We start from the raw sequence: 16,047 nt of genomic DNA, 5'->3' as shown, positions 1-16,047 counted from the left end.
TGCTGCCGTCTGTTGTTAATGCAGTTTGACACTAAGATCTTGTTGTCCAACAGGATTCTGTACAAACTCTCCTTTTCAAATCCTCATTCCAATTGAAAACATGTTCGGAAAGGTTACATGCACGGATTGTGTTTCATCAGCTGACATCCGTGTTTACTCAAACCAGAGTCATTTTGCGGTATAAGATTGTGTTTAGACTGTGTCATAACAAAGGTCTGTAATACAGCAGAATGTGATCCACATTTTTATTAAATTAAACCCCCCCCCTTTTTTTTCTTCAGTTTTACTGAAATTTTCCTAAATTGGTACAAAGACTCACAACCTCAGAACCAGTGGAAAGTAATTACATTTACTCAAGCACACATTTATACTTGTACTTTACTTGAGTGTTTCCATTTTATGTTCCTTTATACATTTACTTCACTACATTTCAGAGGGAAACATTGTACTTTTTACTCCACTACATTTAACTGACAGCTTTAGCTACTAGTCACTTTAAAGATTAGGATTTTACTATCAACCATTAAAATTAGATCCACCTCGACTAACTACAACAGGAAAATGCTTTTTACACATTAATGCATCAGCAGTAATGGTCCTACAATACACTGTAATATACAATATACTGTGATAGTAAAACATTTTTCTGCATTATGAGTACTTTTGCTTTTGATATAAGCACATTTTACCAATAATTCTTTACTTTTACTTAAGTGACATTTTCAGTGCTCGTACTTGTAATATAGTATTTTCATAATGCAGTATTGCTGCTTTTCCATAAGTAAAGGATCTGAATACTCCCTCCGCCACTGCTCAGAACTCACAGTTCTACCTTCAACATCTCATACCCACTTCTTTTTCTCCATTTTTCCCTCCAGTTTTCTCTCCCTGAGCTTTTGCCATTGCATCCATGCCACCACAATTTTGACCCACAGAAAGGAATTCTCACAAGATATCAAAACAAAAATCTATATTTAATATGGGAGCAATTACAAAGCGAAGTTGGCTGCACAGGGCCGTTGTCACCAGAGCGCGTGTTTTTCATCAAATAGGTCATTAGACGATGATGGATGTAAACCTATAAAGTATCTAAACTGGACCTTTTAACAAACCACGAGCAACACTATCATTTCTCTAATAGAACCTGCTGACCGTGTCATTCCCTCCTGCCATTTGTCATTTTTCCTTGTGAAATAATCAATATCTGGGCGCTTTGAAATAAATAATATAAAAGTCATAGTAACCTACCCGAGGAGCAACAAAAATAGACTTATGGAGCATTCAGAAGGCCAATATGGCCTTTGGGCAATGTCTACTGCATTTTTTAATCAATGCAAAATATGAACTGTATTTTCTAAGGTGCAAACTACAGGATCTTAGTTTGTGCAGTTTATTTTCAAGGTTAGCATCTGTTTTGCTCTTTTTATCCCCAGCTATGTATGTGTTGGATTGCCATTAGCCACAATAAGAAGTCTTGTAGTAAAGTATTATTTGTGGAGTAAATATTGATATATTATTCAAAAACACAACGAGTCATAAATAATCACTTTTATTCAACGGTTTAAATAATAATACACAGAGGAGAGTAATTTATCTGCACTATTCTATTTGCACCGTCTTGGTCACACAGATGTTCACCAGGCATCGTTCATTTCCTGACATCCCTCCACCTGAACCTTCATCTTTCTGAAATATTGTGACACATCCATAACTTAAATTTAAACAACTGGAATTATTTACAATAATCTCAGACAACTATATTTTTAGTTTTGACACCAAGAAAATGTACTTTGTCAAGGAAGACGGATGATGTGATGTGAGTGAATCACAAATGTCTGCTTTACTGACAGATATTCTGCCCTGTTGGATTAGTATAGGTTGAGTAAACTGTGTTGAAGTCATCAATTATTTTAATCATTTTAATAATGATAATAACTATCTTTATTTCACCACGTGGGTCTGTCTTTTTGTTCTAAAATTTCTTGTTTGATATATGGACTACTGTATGTTATATGTGTAAAGCTGGATTTACTCTGTTCCTTTAATGCTGCTAAATGTGAACAGAGTTGAACACTGATGGTATCCAAAATGGTTTTATGGATATAAACATAAGTGGCACCTGATACACTATTACAATAAAATAATAAAAAAAATAAAATCTAATCCCAACCAGAGATACACGTTTTGCACCACAGCCTGTGTGGTGTGCCATGAAATACCTGCGAGGGTGACCATGTAAGGAAAGGTGGTAATTACATCACAGTAACAGGATATCTCCACTTGAGCAGCACACTAAATGAATGACACGAGTTAATACACGGACATACCGGTGCATGTAGGAACTCTCAAGATGATGGAGAGAAAAAAAAAGGCACCTCAGTACAACCCTTACCTCGTCACTGACACCCCTCATTATGGCTGCATATCACATGGCTAATGAATGTCTTCAGGGAACAGATGATGATGATGATGATGATGATAATTCATAACTGGAATGAGTATCTCAGTTAGGTCACACGTGATCACATTTTATAGGACAAAAGGAAGAAAGTTGTCCAATTTTTTGACTTTTTTGTCACTTTAGAGGACATTTACTTGTATTTATTCCCTGCATGGTGACTTATCCTAACACACACTCACACACTCCCCTCACACATGCGTACAAACTTGCATTTCCTCCTCACGGCCCACAGAGGGCGCTGTCTCCCCGTTCTTCTACACCATCCACCGTCCGGCTGCTTTTTTTTTTTTTCTTTTTTAATACAAGTCAATTAATATCAATGAGCGAATATACATAGCACATTTACAAAGAGTGCAATCTGAGGGATGAATTAACCAAATCGATTAGGGAGGATAAGTGACTGTGCGACCCGCAGACATGGTGGAAGTGGCCCTCGCTGGAAATCAATGAATTAGAAATATGAATCTAATCGCCCATTGGTGACACGTCGAGTAGCTGCAGCCTGATCTCAGGCCTTTTTCATATTGTGTCTGAGAGTCTGATAAGCAACAGTTTGGAGATAATTTGACGATTACAGTGATTACACACTCTTGGTGATGTTTAATTCGTTTTGTCAGCGTGTTGGGCTGCAAAATTTAAACGAATACTATTAGTATTAGTTATTATTATTAAAATAGAGCGCGATTCCCGAGACTTTTGCTCTATTTATGTTAACATTACTATTATGAGTCTACATGGCTTTCAATTGGAGTATTAAATCTAGTATATGTGCTGTTGGATAGCTGTTATGGCTGGTTTGTTAATCTCACACAACAGGGTTTGCTTTGAGATAATTTGCTTTTTATTCAATTTAATCTATTTGACGGACACAAATGCATTGCAGCCCTGGATAACCAATGCAAGCTTTAGGTAGGCCTGTGAGTAGGCTGTAAGCTGTAGGCTATTATTATTTTCTTATTTCGTTGAACCGCATAGGTTTTGGGGATAATTTTAGAAAGTTAAATAATATTTATCTATAGTGATAACCAAATTTAAAAAAACAACAAAACCCCTGCGGCCTGAATGGAAAATGTAGCCTATCACTAAATGTAAAAGAAAAAAACCCCACAGAATTATGAGTAAACTAATGCAGTCGATCTGTGGCTGGCTGTAATGTTAGTTGTGTGTTGAGGCGCTTATCCCAAACCTTCCTTTTTGGCGCTAACAGCCCTGTGTTCATTTGCTGCCTAATTGGACTATATGAGACCAATAACAGGCGAGCGCACACAGCCTGCAGCCAGAGCGCACAGAGAGGGGAGGATGCTCTCTCTCTCTCTCTCCCTCCCTCCCTCTCTCTCTCTCTCTCTCTCTCTCTCTCTCTCTGTACTCACCGTCTCTCCCTTAATCCCATTTGCCATTGTACATGCCCAATCGCCTATACTTTCCGCATTTAACTTGGATGACATTTTTATTTCATCATTAGCATCAGACGCCAGACTGACTGACACGGTGGACACAGTTTGCGTTTTGACGAAAGAGCCCGGGATGATATATCTCCTGTGTTTGTACATGTTTTTACCGCTCAAACAGCTTTATTTTATTATTTTTCTAGCCTAGAAGGACGTCTGTTTTGACGCGCTCTCCGGGTGCGAAATCGAGTCTCCGCGTTAAATCGTCGAGAAGAATAAAACAGGGAGTCATCGTAGCCAGGATATCAGCAGACTGTAAGTCAGCCTCGCTGTTTTGTTTTGTTTTTTTTTTTTCTTTTTGATTTCTTGCTTCCGTGGTCCTTTGCGTCCAGACCACAGCCACAGCGATGCCAGAGACAACGCAAGAGACGTGCGCTTCGGCCAAGGACTCTCCTTTCTTCATTAAGAATCTGCTGAACTGTGATAACAAACCGTCCAAACCCAAACCCGTGCTGGCTGCCGCTAAGGCGGCCTTGGAGGGGGGATTTTCCCTCTCCCAGGTCGGGGAATTCAACTTTCCACGCTTTGACCTGCCCGCACAGAGGTTCAGTCTACCGGCTCACTACTTGGAGCGCACCTCGGCGTGGTGGTACCCCTACGCCCTCAGCTCATCCGCCCACCTACACAGAACCGAAGGTAAGACCGACAGACAGAAAACAATAATATTTATTATACATTATGGCCAGTGTTGATTTTTGAGTTTCTTTTTCTTGACCATTAAAATAGCAAGGGAATGTTAAAGGAAAACTGTTTGTTTAATAACAAACACATTAGCTGACCTTTCCGGACCACGTGCACATGTCTATTAATATATCTAGTAATGTCACTGCACTTCCTCCTCAGATATTCAGTAGATAAGAGGAGGATTTGGGATGTTTTGGTGATGAGTAATAATATTGGTTGTCTTTGCCACACCGCCGAGTGAACTGGCGCCTTGTCCCGTATGAAGGCCTATTTTGTTATGCCATGCACGAGGGATAATAGATCAATAAAGTGACACACTGTGCATAAAATGAAGTAGACATCATCAAATCATCGGATGAGGGTGACGATGCGCAGCGTGCTTTTGATTTGTCTATTGGCGCTCACTCTGAACATCTTACCCCAGAGGTTTGACCACTGACAAGCTTTTACCTGCCCGTTTCTGTGATTTATTCACGCGGGATTCAAAACACGCTGATATGAACGGCACTATCATGGCTTCATGCAAAGTCAAAAGGGATTTTTTTTTTGCTTGTCTTGTTAGAAGAGAGGTTATACAACCAATTTGTTAAAATAAAAACTAACACAGACCTAGATGTTGAATAGTTTATTTCTTTAGTGCTCCTTTTATCAGGCTAATAAATAATCATTTGAATGGGCCTATATTTGAACACGGTGTCAGTTGGACATGGTGTCCTGTGTGGCTCCAAAAATGGGTGATATTGATGTTACAAGCCAGTTTTTGGTGCCATTTAGGACCACTCTGGATTTCCTAAAGCCCACATGCTGTCAGAATCAACAGGCTGTTGTAAAAAAAAAGTCAGACACCATTAGGCCCCAGTGTTAATAACCACATCTCCCTGTGTCCCCCATTCCAGTCACCGAGAAACCAGGAGCCAGAGACTCCTCTCCAACCTCGGGCACGGACAGAGACTCGCCGGACCTGGTGCTCAAATCCGAGCCAGACGCCAAAGATGATGACGAGGACGACGAGCACAACAATAACAAAAGCGGCGACGAGATCATCCTGGAAGAGAGCGACACGGAAGAAGCCAAAAAAGACGAGCTGGGGGAATGGAAGAAGATGGACGACGACAAGAAGCCGTGTCGCAAGAAGAAGACGCGCACGGTTTTCTCCCGGAGCCAGGTGTTCCAGCTGGAGTCCACCTTCGACATGAAGCGGTACCTGAGCAGCTCGGAGCGGGCCGGCCTGGCCGCGTCCCTGCACCTGACGGAGACTCAAGTGAAGATCTGGTTCCAGAACAGAAGGAACAAGTGGAAAAGGCAGCTGGCCGCGGAGCTGGAGGCCGCCAACCTCAGCCACGCCGCGGCGCAGAGGATAGTCCGGGTGCCCATCCTTTACCACGAGAACTCGGCCTCGGAGAGCGGAGGCGCCGCTGCCAACGTACCAGTGAGCCAGCCGCTGCTCACCTTCCCGCACCCCGGCGTCTACTACTCCCACCCCATCGTCACATCCGTGCCGCTGCTCAGACCGGTTTGAAAATAACTGAGTTTTACGGCACAAGTTGGTGTCTATTTCCAAAATCAACTAATGCGAAAAGTTAAAAAAAAAAAAAAAAAAGGGACACAGCCTAATATTTTTGTACAACTGACTAAATGAAGAAACAAAGAAAAGAAAAGAGACACACTGTCAGGCCTACATGGACCTATTTAGGCAAATATGTTGTGTCATTTTCCATAAGGTTGCAGTTTACACGTGATCCGACAATTCAATTTCATATTATTATTGTTATTATTATTATTATTATTATGATTATATGTAATTATCACCTCAGGAGTCCACCTGCTTACACTGCCTGATGAGTGTTTTTTTTTTCTCCCTAGTTCTACACCATGTCTGTTGTTGACAGGACAATGTTGTGTAAAGTACAAGAAAATTTACATTGTTTACAAAACCTGGCGGCCTAGAGGCGCGGGCCTGCTTATCATCTGACAGTTATTTGGTTTAATTTACATTTCCAGAACTGATAACACGAATATGTGCAATACACTGACGGTGTGCTGTGAATGAATGAATCCATGTTTTGTCATCCACGGTGGAATATTGATGAGGCTCTTTTGCTTTTTTTGTAATATTTCCCTTTTTTTTTTTTTTTTTTTTTTTTTTTTTGCTTTTCAAAGCGCTTGACGGGGGACAATCAAGACACTCTCAACTGTAAAAATAGCCATGTAGCTTTATGTTTAGTTTTAGTGATTCTCACTCCTGCTCCCTCCACACGGACACGTCCTTCAAGCACAAGTGTGAGCTCCACTGTCACTTAATCTACTAAAAATATCGACTACACTGGTGTACAAAATATGTAAATGTATATATTTAATGAGGAGCGGGGAGAGGAGCTGCCACTTGCGGCTTCTTCTTTGTACAGAAAAAAAACAACGTTTTGATATTGTATTGCTGAACCATGTTGTGAAATAAATGGAGAATATTCCTTACATTTTTAGGACTGCAGCATCGTGTGCTCTGTATCCCAGATCTATATCATTTCTACTGTGTTCGTGAAGATTTTAAACCAGAGGAGGTGAAATGAGTCAATTTTAATTAATACATATTTAATTTTTGTCACTACAACGGTTTTCATTTTTTTTTTACACTATCTTCATGCATTGGCATACAAAAAGTCTTCACATTATGATACAACAAATTCATCTTTGATCTGATATAGAAGAAAAAATACGCACACACACACACACACACACACACACACTTGGAGGTTGGGCAGGTGGGTTTCTGTAATCATCTTACTGTTATGCACTTTAAAAACGTTATTTTACATAAAAAGTGGCTCGGTCAATTAGATGCGTAATTGCCACCATCTTGCCAAAATTATCAGTAATGTATTCAGAGGAGGACATTACTCCCTGAATATGAGCTGCTGTCTTTTAACATTTTTTCTCTCTCTCTCTCCTCTCTCTCTCTCTCTCTCTCTCTCTCTCTCTCTCTCTCTCTCTCTCTCTCTCTCTCTGTCTGTCTCTCCCTCCCTCCCTCTCTCTCTCTCTCGCTCTCTCTTTCTCTTTCTCTCTCTCTCTCTCTGTGTGTGTGTGTGTGTGTGTGTGTGTGTGTGTGTGTGTTGTATGTTCAGTAGAGAGATGGAAAGATCTATGGCAAATATTTCCACCTCCAATTTGTTTGGTGTTGCAACAAGCTCTCAGTTTGACAGCTTTATCTTTATTTAAATTCCGTATTTTAAGCACATTTTAAAATATGTCTTAATCCAACTAAATTGCTATTAGATGGAAAAAAAACACCATATCTTTATCCCACAGTAAAAGCCTACATTAACGGCTTATCTTCAGAAATTGTAAAACAAACAAACAAACAAGAAAAAAAAAAACAAAGTGTAAAATTTGAAACTCGAGATAAATGATTAAAGTGGTACTTTGTAACACATACGATCCTACAAGTGTCACTGGACACCTGATGCGACTGTCTCATTGGAGACATGTCTAGGTGTGTATGTAATTTAAGTAAATAATACGTTCAAAGTCAGAAACGAATAAAAATAAGACAATGCTGCCGGTGTTTATACACATTATCCTGCTTCAGCATTTTTTCTTTAACAAGGAAACAACCTCTGAGCGAATATGATGGATTTTAATTGCCTCCCACTTTGATTCAAGATACTGCGTGATTTGAAAAGATCGATGGAAATTAATAAAATTGCGTTAAAAAATATTACAGGCTACCCCATCCCGATCTTAATATTAAGAAAAAAAAGTTTCACAATCACATTTAGATTTTCAAAATAATAACAGGATCTAGTTAAAGCATTTTTACAGTCACTATATGCACTGTTACTGTATATACTGTTTTTTGTTTGTTTGTTTGTTTTGTTTTCTTCAAACAGAACTGGGTAAATTGTCATAAAGTTATAAGGGAGCAATGCAGATCCAAGTGGAGGAGGCTGAACACTCAGCCTCTGTTGAACTGGGCGCAGCTATAAAAAGCAACAATCAGCAATAATGTATTAATTATTTTTGACCATTTCTCTATTAGTAATGAATTGCTCAATGATGAAATAATAAATAATAATCACAAGATATAATATTTTATTTAAACAACGGTTTAAACGTTTCTTTACGCTTGATTATCATCCACCTGCAGACTGTAAACAGGTGACGGTGTCCAGGTGGAGACTTGTAGACATCTGCAGAGAATCTATACAACCTGCCTGTGCATGCCTCCTTTAATTAAAACACCAACACTCGACAAAGCCTGATTCAGTAGTGCGCTCAGAGCGTGTTTGACACGCAGGACAGTTTTAAGAGACTCTGTAGGTTCAGTCTACCTGCAGGATACAGCAAATACATAATATCGCACCTGGATCGTCCAAGCATTCAAATTATTACTACCATAAAGAAATTTGTTGCCATTTTAAACGAGACTGTGGGTGAAATCAACGTGTATTTCTCAGTCAGAACCTAAAAGGCCATTTTCTGTTTTCATCTGTGGGCTAATACAGTTATTGGAAATGAATCAGTCAGCTATAAACTCCATATGATGACCTCATCAAGAGACAAAGGGTTCATTCAAAATATCGTCAGATCACCCAAGTATTGACGTGTACCTACCATGCACACTCAACACGGCCCCATTACTGCAAATTAATAGATTAGTATGGCATTATTCCTCTGGCACATATCGATCTGTAAACGTCTGCAGCACATTGCGTCAAGTAAGAGCAACGTTCACAGGCCGCTTCGGCTCAGCTTATGACCTTGATTTGCGCGCATAAATTGAAAAAATTACCACTCGATAATTTCCATTTGTGCGACATCTTTATGTAAAGGAGAATAGGGAGCGGGGCCAAAATCAGATAAAGTAGCCTACATTTGTAGGAACGGGGGCAAACGGACGTGACCGGGGACAGCGCTCAGTGTATTACATTAAAATGGAGAGCTGAATGGGTAATTTTCTGCCATATCAATGGTTTTAGTGCCAGTTTGGAAACACACAAGTGGGCCCGACCACCTTGCGTAACGCTAGCCTCTTTTCTGCAGCCACTGGCATCTGCTTACATGTGTGCAGGACAATTAAAGAATGTTATAGCGCGACTTAAAGGCTGCATTAAAGATGAACGCATTTATTTACAGCATCAAAGGGGGGATTCTGTTATGAACCATTTCTGGCAGTGGTTCATGAAATGAGGTTCAGATCCCCAACTGAGGTCCTTGAGAGGTTGGCAGAGGATCCCCTGCCAAGACAGAAACCATGTAATTCCAGTGATATTTCAATTGAAGCAGTAACATATGAGTTTAAAATATATTTTTACACCATCACATATGAATAATTTAAGAAATCATGTCAAACAACAAGCATCCTCCTTTGGCTCCTTCGGGCAAAAACGTGCCAAAAAGTGAACGTGTGTGAAGAAAAGCTGCAGATCAAACACACTTTTTCACGTTGGCTCTGTGCGTGAGCAAATGGATCCTGATACAGGCCTTGGTAGAAATCATTAGTATAGTTTCATAATCAGAGGCCAAACAGAAGTGGTGTGAGCACCTCGTGCACCTGCTGTGACGCGTCAAGGCTCGTGTGTTTGAACAACTCTTTTTGACACTTCTCGGAGAGGAAATCTTGTTTTAAACCCGTATCATTTGCTTTCCTGATTGAATGCGAGCATCAGATTTTCATCAAAGTTCTATTAAGTGAAACATAGGTTGCGGGGCACCGTCTGATTGGAACAGTTTAAATTTTAATTGTGTTTTTAATTTGACATATAGTTGCTGTGAAGAATGACACTGAAACGCCGAGGGGCGGTCGATTTTCTTAATTTCTCCCCGAGGAATTGATGAGTCTATCAGGGCAGTAGATTGGAAAGCCATTAAAACTCAATGGTTAGGTTGTTAATTGGAACTTGATGGATAGGAGCCCTTGGATAGGCTGTACTGATCCAATCTTCCTGACTTTGTGTTTTCCAATAAATTACCCAGTTCATTTCCACACTCAGATTACATAAATTGTACACCTCCAGGGCTCAGGCGCTCTGCTTGCGTTTACAACTCTCTCTCTCTCTCTCTCTCTCTCTCTCTCTCTCTCTCTCTCTCTCTCTCCCTCACACTCACACGCGCACACACACACATGCGCGCGCAAGGACGCACACAAACCGCCTCCTGAAAAAAGAGCAGGCCCCGCTTTCTTGAATGAAAATCGAAACATAATCAACGTTTATACTTAGAAAATTTATTGATATCATTTTCTCTGGTAATTTCCTTATTCTAGAGTTGGACACGCCATATATCATAATACACACGTGTAAAGGGTCTTTGTTTAATATTTATCGAAGCTTGATTCCCAGATCAAAGCGCCTCATAACTTCATCTGTCTCTCTCAGACCTTTCTCTCCTGGTAAAGATCTTGTTCTGTTATTGCGGTAGGGCGGCCATACACCACCTATCATTGTGATAGAGCACGAACTTAGGGCCGCTGCTCGCTGTTTGGGCCTCGCCGTGCAGGCCTCGGTGAAAACATGGGGGTCGAGGATGAACATTTCCATACTAATAGAGGCAACTATACACTGCCTGCTCGGCCTGTGCGACCGGGCCCATAAAACGCTAACTCTGACATAAAAAAAAAAAACACAACGTGTAGTCTACAACAATCCATTCTCTGGAGCACAATAGCAGCCTGCTATGTCCACTATCTCTATGATGAACTAATCTCACTTTGCAAAAGTCGTCTGAAAGTGATGAAAGCGGCTGCACTGACAAAGGTCTTTGTTTGAAAAGAGCGGCATATAAAATAAACCCATTTAACTGTCATTGCAGATTTCACGCCTTATGTGTAACCACCATAAATCCAGCATCCACCCTGATTGTCCTCATATATTTGCCCCCCCCCCCCCCCTTCCTCTCAGTAAAGCCTCCCCTGCGTAAGCGTTTTGTTAAGATCGTTTAGCAGCTGCTGGCCTCGCTGCCAGTTGACGATATTTACGCGTGGATCCAGATGCTTCAGTCTGGCTGCTATGATGATGATGATGATGATGATGATGACGACAGAATCTGCTGTCAGCATCATCATCACCACCAGCACCAGCACCGTCCACAGTCGTCGTCTTCTTCTCCCCTTTTTTTCCCCCATCCTCTCTTAATACCAAATGCCGGTTGTGTAGCTACCGGGAAGGGGCGCTGACATGATGATTAAAGCTGACCATTTGTAATGTGTCTGGGGCTCCCTTACAAAGCAGTAAAAGAGGGATAATGTGCCTCGAACCGCCAGCTCAAGCCCCGCAGCTGTCCCGCAGCCAGACACAACCACAGAGAGAGAGAGAGAGAGAGAGAGAGAGAGAGACACACACTGAGTATGGGTGGTGAAGTTGGGAGGAGGGCGGTGGTGGGAAGCGCGCCCCCCTCTTCTCTCAAACACACACACGCGTGCGCCTCAGCCCCCACCCCCCCACCACCACCACCTCCAATCAATTAGTCAATCAATTAGCCGGCCTCCACTCCACGCGCGGTCATCACGAGGCAGATTAGCTCAGTAATGATCAAATTAATTCTTAATCGCAGATAATGGACGCGGAATGAGTTTATTATTTTCAGGAAAAATGAGTTAGGCCTCTGTATTAGTTCCAAAGCTGTATGCGTTTTACCGTCACCCGGACAATTTAGCATGCATAGGATAATAGAAAAAGCCGACATGACAGTTCTTGCATGAGGTCATGCTCAGTTGAGTGAACCTTTCTTTGGTTGTTAAGGTAAGATAATAGACATGTTATTTTCACGAGTCACACCAGACTTTTAAAAAGATATCAGCGTGGCACATTTAAGCCACAAAAATGATTTTCAAGACTGATAAATGTTATGTTTTAGCATAATTATTCCTTTTCATAACCATATTAGTCCGTAATAGTGTTGAGTAATGGACATTGCCCCTCTTGTTTAATTTGAAATACTTTACACAACCTATATTGCATTTTTTATGGAATCTGTGCAGTAAAAAATAAAATAAAAAGTAGCCTAAAGGTTTCTTCTGGCGTGTTTTGACAGGTTGTAATAATTTAAATGTTGTAAGCACAACTGAATGCAGGAATGAGCTCTGCTGCTCTTCTTCGGCTCTCTCGCTCTCATCCCATCACAAAACGTTGACAGGAGTTTGAAATTTCCGGGCTTATGTCGGAGTCTGGGATTGGCCCAGGAGGAGCTTACCTACATGCAAATTAGGCAACGCAGCCTTGCTGCCTCTGATCCAGAGCGTGAGGAGGAGGACCAGGAATACACTCATGTTCCCCGAGCTCTAGAAAAAACACCTCCAACTCCTCCAATGTAAAACTCCACAATTAAACAGGCTAGGGGGAAAAAGGAGGACAAAAGACGCGTTCGTATTTTTTTTTACGCACCAATCGTGTAGAAACCAATAACGGAATACAAGGGACAGACAGATTCAGTCAATACTTCAATACTGGTATGAAGCGAGAATGAGTAGCGCAGAAGACAGCGGGAGCAAGTGCTCGTCGGGCCCGATTTCCAGCTTTACCATCCAGTCGATTTTAGGCACGCCGTCCGATGCGCCGCGCTCCGGGACCAAGGAGCTCTCCAAGGGAGCGCCGCCGGCGCCGCGGAGGCGCTCCCTGTCTGTGTCCTCAGAGGAGGAGTGCAGCGGCGGGGAGGACTCAGCAGACTGCTTCTGCTCCGACACGGGTCACAGCGAGCCATGCACCCAGCACCAAGCCCATAACTTCTCATGTTTAGGTGAGGGATATTTTATTATTACTATTATTATTGTTATTATTATTGTTATTATAATTATTATGCTATTATAATTATTTTACAGAAAAGTGAATGATATCTAGTGGTACAAAATAATAATTAAAATTTAATACTTTACCTTTTCATACCACACTTCTTGTTGATTTGTTTACTGTCTAAGATGGCCTGAAAGTAAATAAAAATAACCAGGCCTGTCGTTTTATGTTTTTGTTTGCACTTCAGCTCACATATCATTAGCTTGTGTTTGTGACTGTCACACTCACATGCAGCCCCTCCACCTCCACTTGTTTGCCATGTGTAGGCTATCACCGCTGCAGCAGCGGAAGAGTGGAGGGTCAAATAATTAGCCCTCTGTCTTTCTCTCTCATTTCAAATTTAATTGAGCCTGCTAATTGATGAAACATGTTTCCAAAATGGCTGCACTACACGTCGTCAATTGAGCGTTAAATAGAGCGGGATTTAATTAATAGTTTACTGTACACCGAGTATACTCGTACTGGATTGTTTATTTAAAAAGTCACCGGCTTTCAGAAAGTCAGAGTTCACACTCGACGGACTCTCAAACCGAGTAGCTTATGTTAAAAAAAAAAGTAAAATGATTTTTTTCCTGTCGCCTGGTTTAAAAAGCATGCTTTAAACATATGTGGCTTATGATTTTCATCATCTCCTACTCTCCTGCTGGCATTCAGGTCCCGCTAAAGGACTTCTGTCTGGAAATGACGGGCTCGCTCGGCGGCCGCACCTGCCGCAGCCTCTGCTGCAGGATTACAAGGAGGAGCAGGAGAGACCGTGCCATCAAATGTCACCTCTGTCGGAGGAGAGACAGACAGACGGTGCGGACAAGCAGGGCAACTCGGCCAAGAAGAAGACGCGCACGGTTTTCTCCCGGAGTCAGGTGTACCAGCTGGAGTCCACCTTCGACATGAAGCGGTACCTGAGCAGCTCGGAGCGGGCCTGCTTAGCCTCCAGCCTGCAGCTGACGGAGACTCAGGTCAAGACGTGGTTTCAGAACAGGAGGAACAAATGGAAACGGCAGCTCTCAGCTGAACTGGAGGCGGCCAACATGGCCCACGCCTCCGCACAGACACTAGTGGGGATGCCGCTGGTTTTCAGAGATAACTCCTTACTGCGTGTTCCAGTTCCCCGGTCTATCGCCTTTCCGACGCCCCTGTACTACCCGGGGAGCAACCTGCCAGCGCTACCTTTATACAACCTGTATAACAAGATTGAGTACTGATTGACTCTACAGTATGTTCACCACTGCAGTCCACGTAAAAACATATTACAAAACAATACATTCCTATAAGTGTCTCGACATAACCCCTGTATATTGATTGTATCACTTTATTTGTTGAGGAAATTCTTATTATGCAGCAACTGTACGTCTCACAAGAAAGCAATCAAGCTTCCCTATATGTATAAAATACACCATGTGTATAATTAATTATAATAATTTTGTACTTTTTATTTTATTTTTGTTCTCTTTCTCATCACTGATAAAATATTGGAGTTTAGCCTTCATATCACAAGAAATGCGTTTACACTGTTTTTTTTTTTTTAAATCCATAATTGGTTTGTCAGATATTTTGCAAAGCATCAGTCATTTTATTTCACCTGACATGAACCCTAATGCTGACAGGAAAAACATCATTGTTTCTATTCTGTAATTTAGACCTTCAAGAATAACCTTCTCATTCAATAAATTTTCTATTTCAGTGAAAATTGGGTTTGCTTGGTTTTATTTCATGCACTTTTTTGTGTACTTATATATATAAAAAAATAACTATTGATATAGTTAATTTTTTTGTTAACACAAAATGTGCAAACACTTATGGCAGTTGTAAACAAGGCTAACATTACTTGACACTGAAGAGCAAACAAACAATACACAAATTAATTATATTACAAACATGGGACATAATTCAAGTGTAATAGTCCAGTGTGATTATCTCGATGTGTTAATAGCTAATCATGAAGTCAGAAATGAAAGGTGTTTTTTTGTTTGTTTTTTTGTTTTTTTAAAAAAAGGTTTTTATTAGAGGTGTTTAAAACTAAGTATATCTGTGATTTAACTGTGGAAAAAACATGGAAGACACTGATGTAAATTAACTTAATTAACCTTGCTGTTGGCTCGCATATACATCTCATTATTACATTAAATTATATTATATGGTTCTTGACAGGTGGATTTTAATTGCAGCTTGAATTTGTGGAGGGAAAAGGCTGCATTTGTAAGGATGCAATGCAGTCTTCTTTCTGCATGACTCATACTGTAGCTTCCATATTTGTTTGTTCCTATGCACACTAGCATACAAGCAGAACAAAATACCACAGTGTTTCTAAAATTGCAGATGTTTTCATTATTCAAAGAGTTTTAAGGCACGCTTTCAGGTACATTTTTAATTCATAAACACTGCTAGTAGCCGCAGCGCTCTGCTGTAAATCAAAAGGTGGATGACCTGAGTTGCTGTCTTATAAAGGTAATGCAGAGGTAACTATAGAAGCAGGTAAAACACATTCCAGGGTAGAAAAGAGACGCACACCATCACAAGCCAATCATGCCTCTGGGCGGGATTTTCTCTCATTTGAAGTCTGCGTCTTATAGCTCTCAAGCATCAGGCCTTGTAAGGGGAAACCTTATAATAAAGAGGCATATTGTCAAAGTTCAAGATTCTTGTCGTCATTGATCGAAGCTTTTTTCCATTTGTG

The 16,047-nt window shown here is 41.0% G+C and overlaps 2 protein-coding genes across 2 annotated transcripts; both read left to right on the top strand.

Annotated features, from left to right (window-relative positions):
- Positions 1-2,163: 2,163 nt before the first annotated feature.
- On the top strand, positions 2,164-7,073 carry hmx3a (H6 family homeobox 3a). Its single transcript, XM_067610379.1, has 2 exons — positions 2,164-4,545; positions 5,490-7,073. The coding sequence occupies exons 1-2, from the start codon at positions 4,257-4,259 to the stop codon at positions 6,110-6,112; spliced, it is 912 nt and encodes a 303-aa protein (XP_067466480.1). The 5' UTR covers positions 2,164-4,256; the 3' UTR covers positions 6,113-7,073.
- A 570-nt stretch (positions 7,074-7,643) lies between these two features.
- Positions 7,644-15,410, top strand: hmx2 (H6 family homeobox 2). The gene is made up of 2 exons (XM_067610380.1): positions 7,644-13,320; positions 14,028-15,410. Exons 1-2 carry the CDS (start codon positions 13,047-13,049, stop codon positions 14,573-14,575), a joined length of 822 nt encoding a protein of 273 aa, XP_067466481.1. The 5' UTR covers positions 7,644-13,046; the 3' UTR covers positions 14,576-15,410.
- Positions 15,411-16,047: the final 637 nt, after the last annotated feature.

Source organism: Thunnus thynnus, chromosome 14 (genome assembly GCF_963924715.1).
Source record: "Thunnus thynnus chromosome 14, fThuThy2.1, whole genome shotgun sequence".
Taxonomy (NCBI): domain Eukaryota; kingdom Metazoa; phylum Chordata; class Actinopteri; order Scombriformes; family Scombridae; genus Thunnus; species Thunnus thynnus.
This window is presented reverse-complemented; position numbering and strand designations above follow the sequence as displayed.

Bases quoted from the DNA above. Each gene is read 5' to 3' on its own strand.
- hmx3a (XM_067610379.1), top strand. From the start codon at position 4,257: ATGCCAGAGACAACGCAAGAGACGTGCGCTTCGGCCAAGGACTCTCCT. The intron at 4,546-5,489 runs GTAAGACCGACA...CCCCCATTCCAG, and splicing joins CCACCTACACAGAACCGAAG to TCACCGAGAAACCAGGAGCC.
- hmx2 (XM_067610380.1), top strand. From the start codon at position 13,047: ATGAGTAGCGCAGAAGACAGCGGGAGCAAGTGCTCGTCGGGCCCGATT. The intron at 13,321-14,027 runs GTGAGGGATATT...GCTGGCATTCAG, and splicing joins CCATAACTTCTCATGTTTAG to GTCCCGCTAAAGGACTTCTG.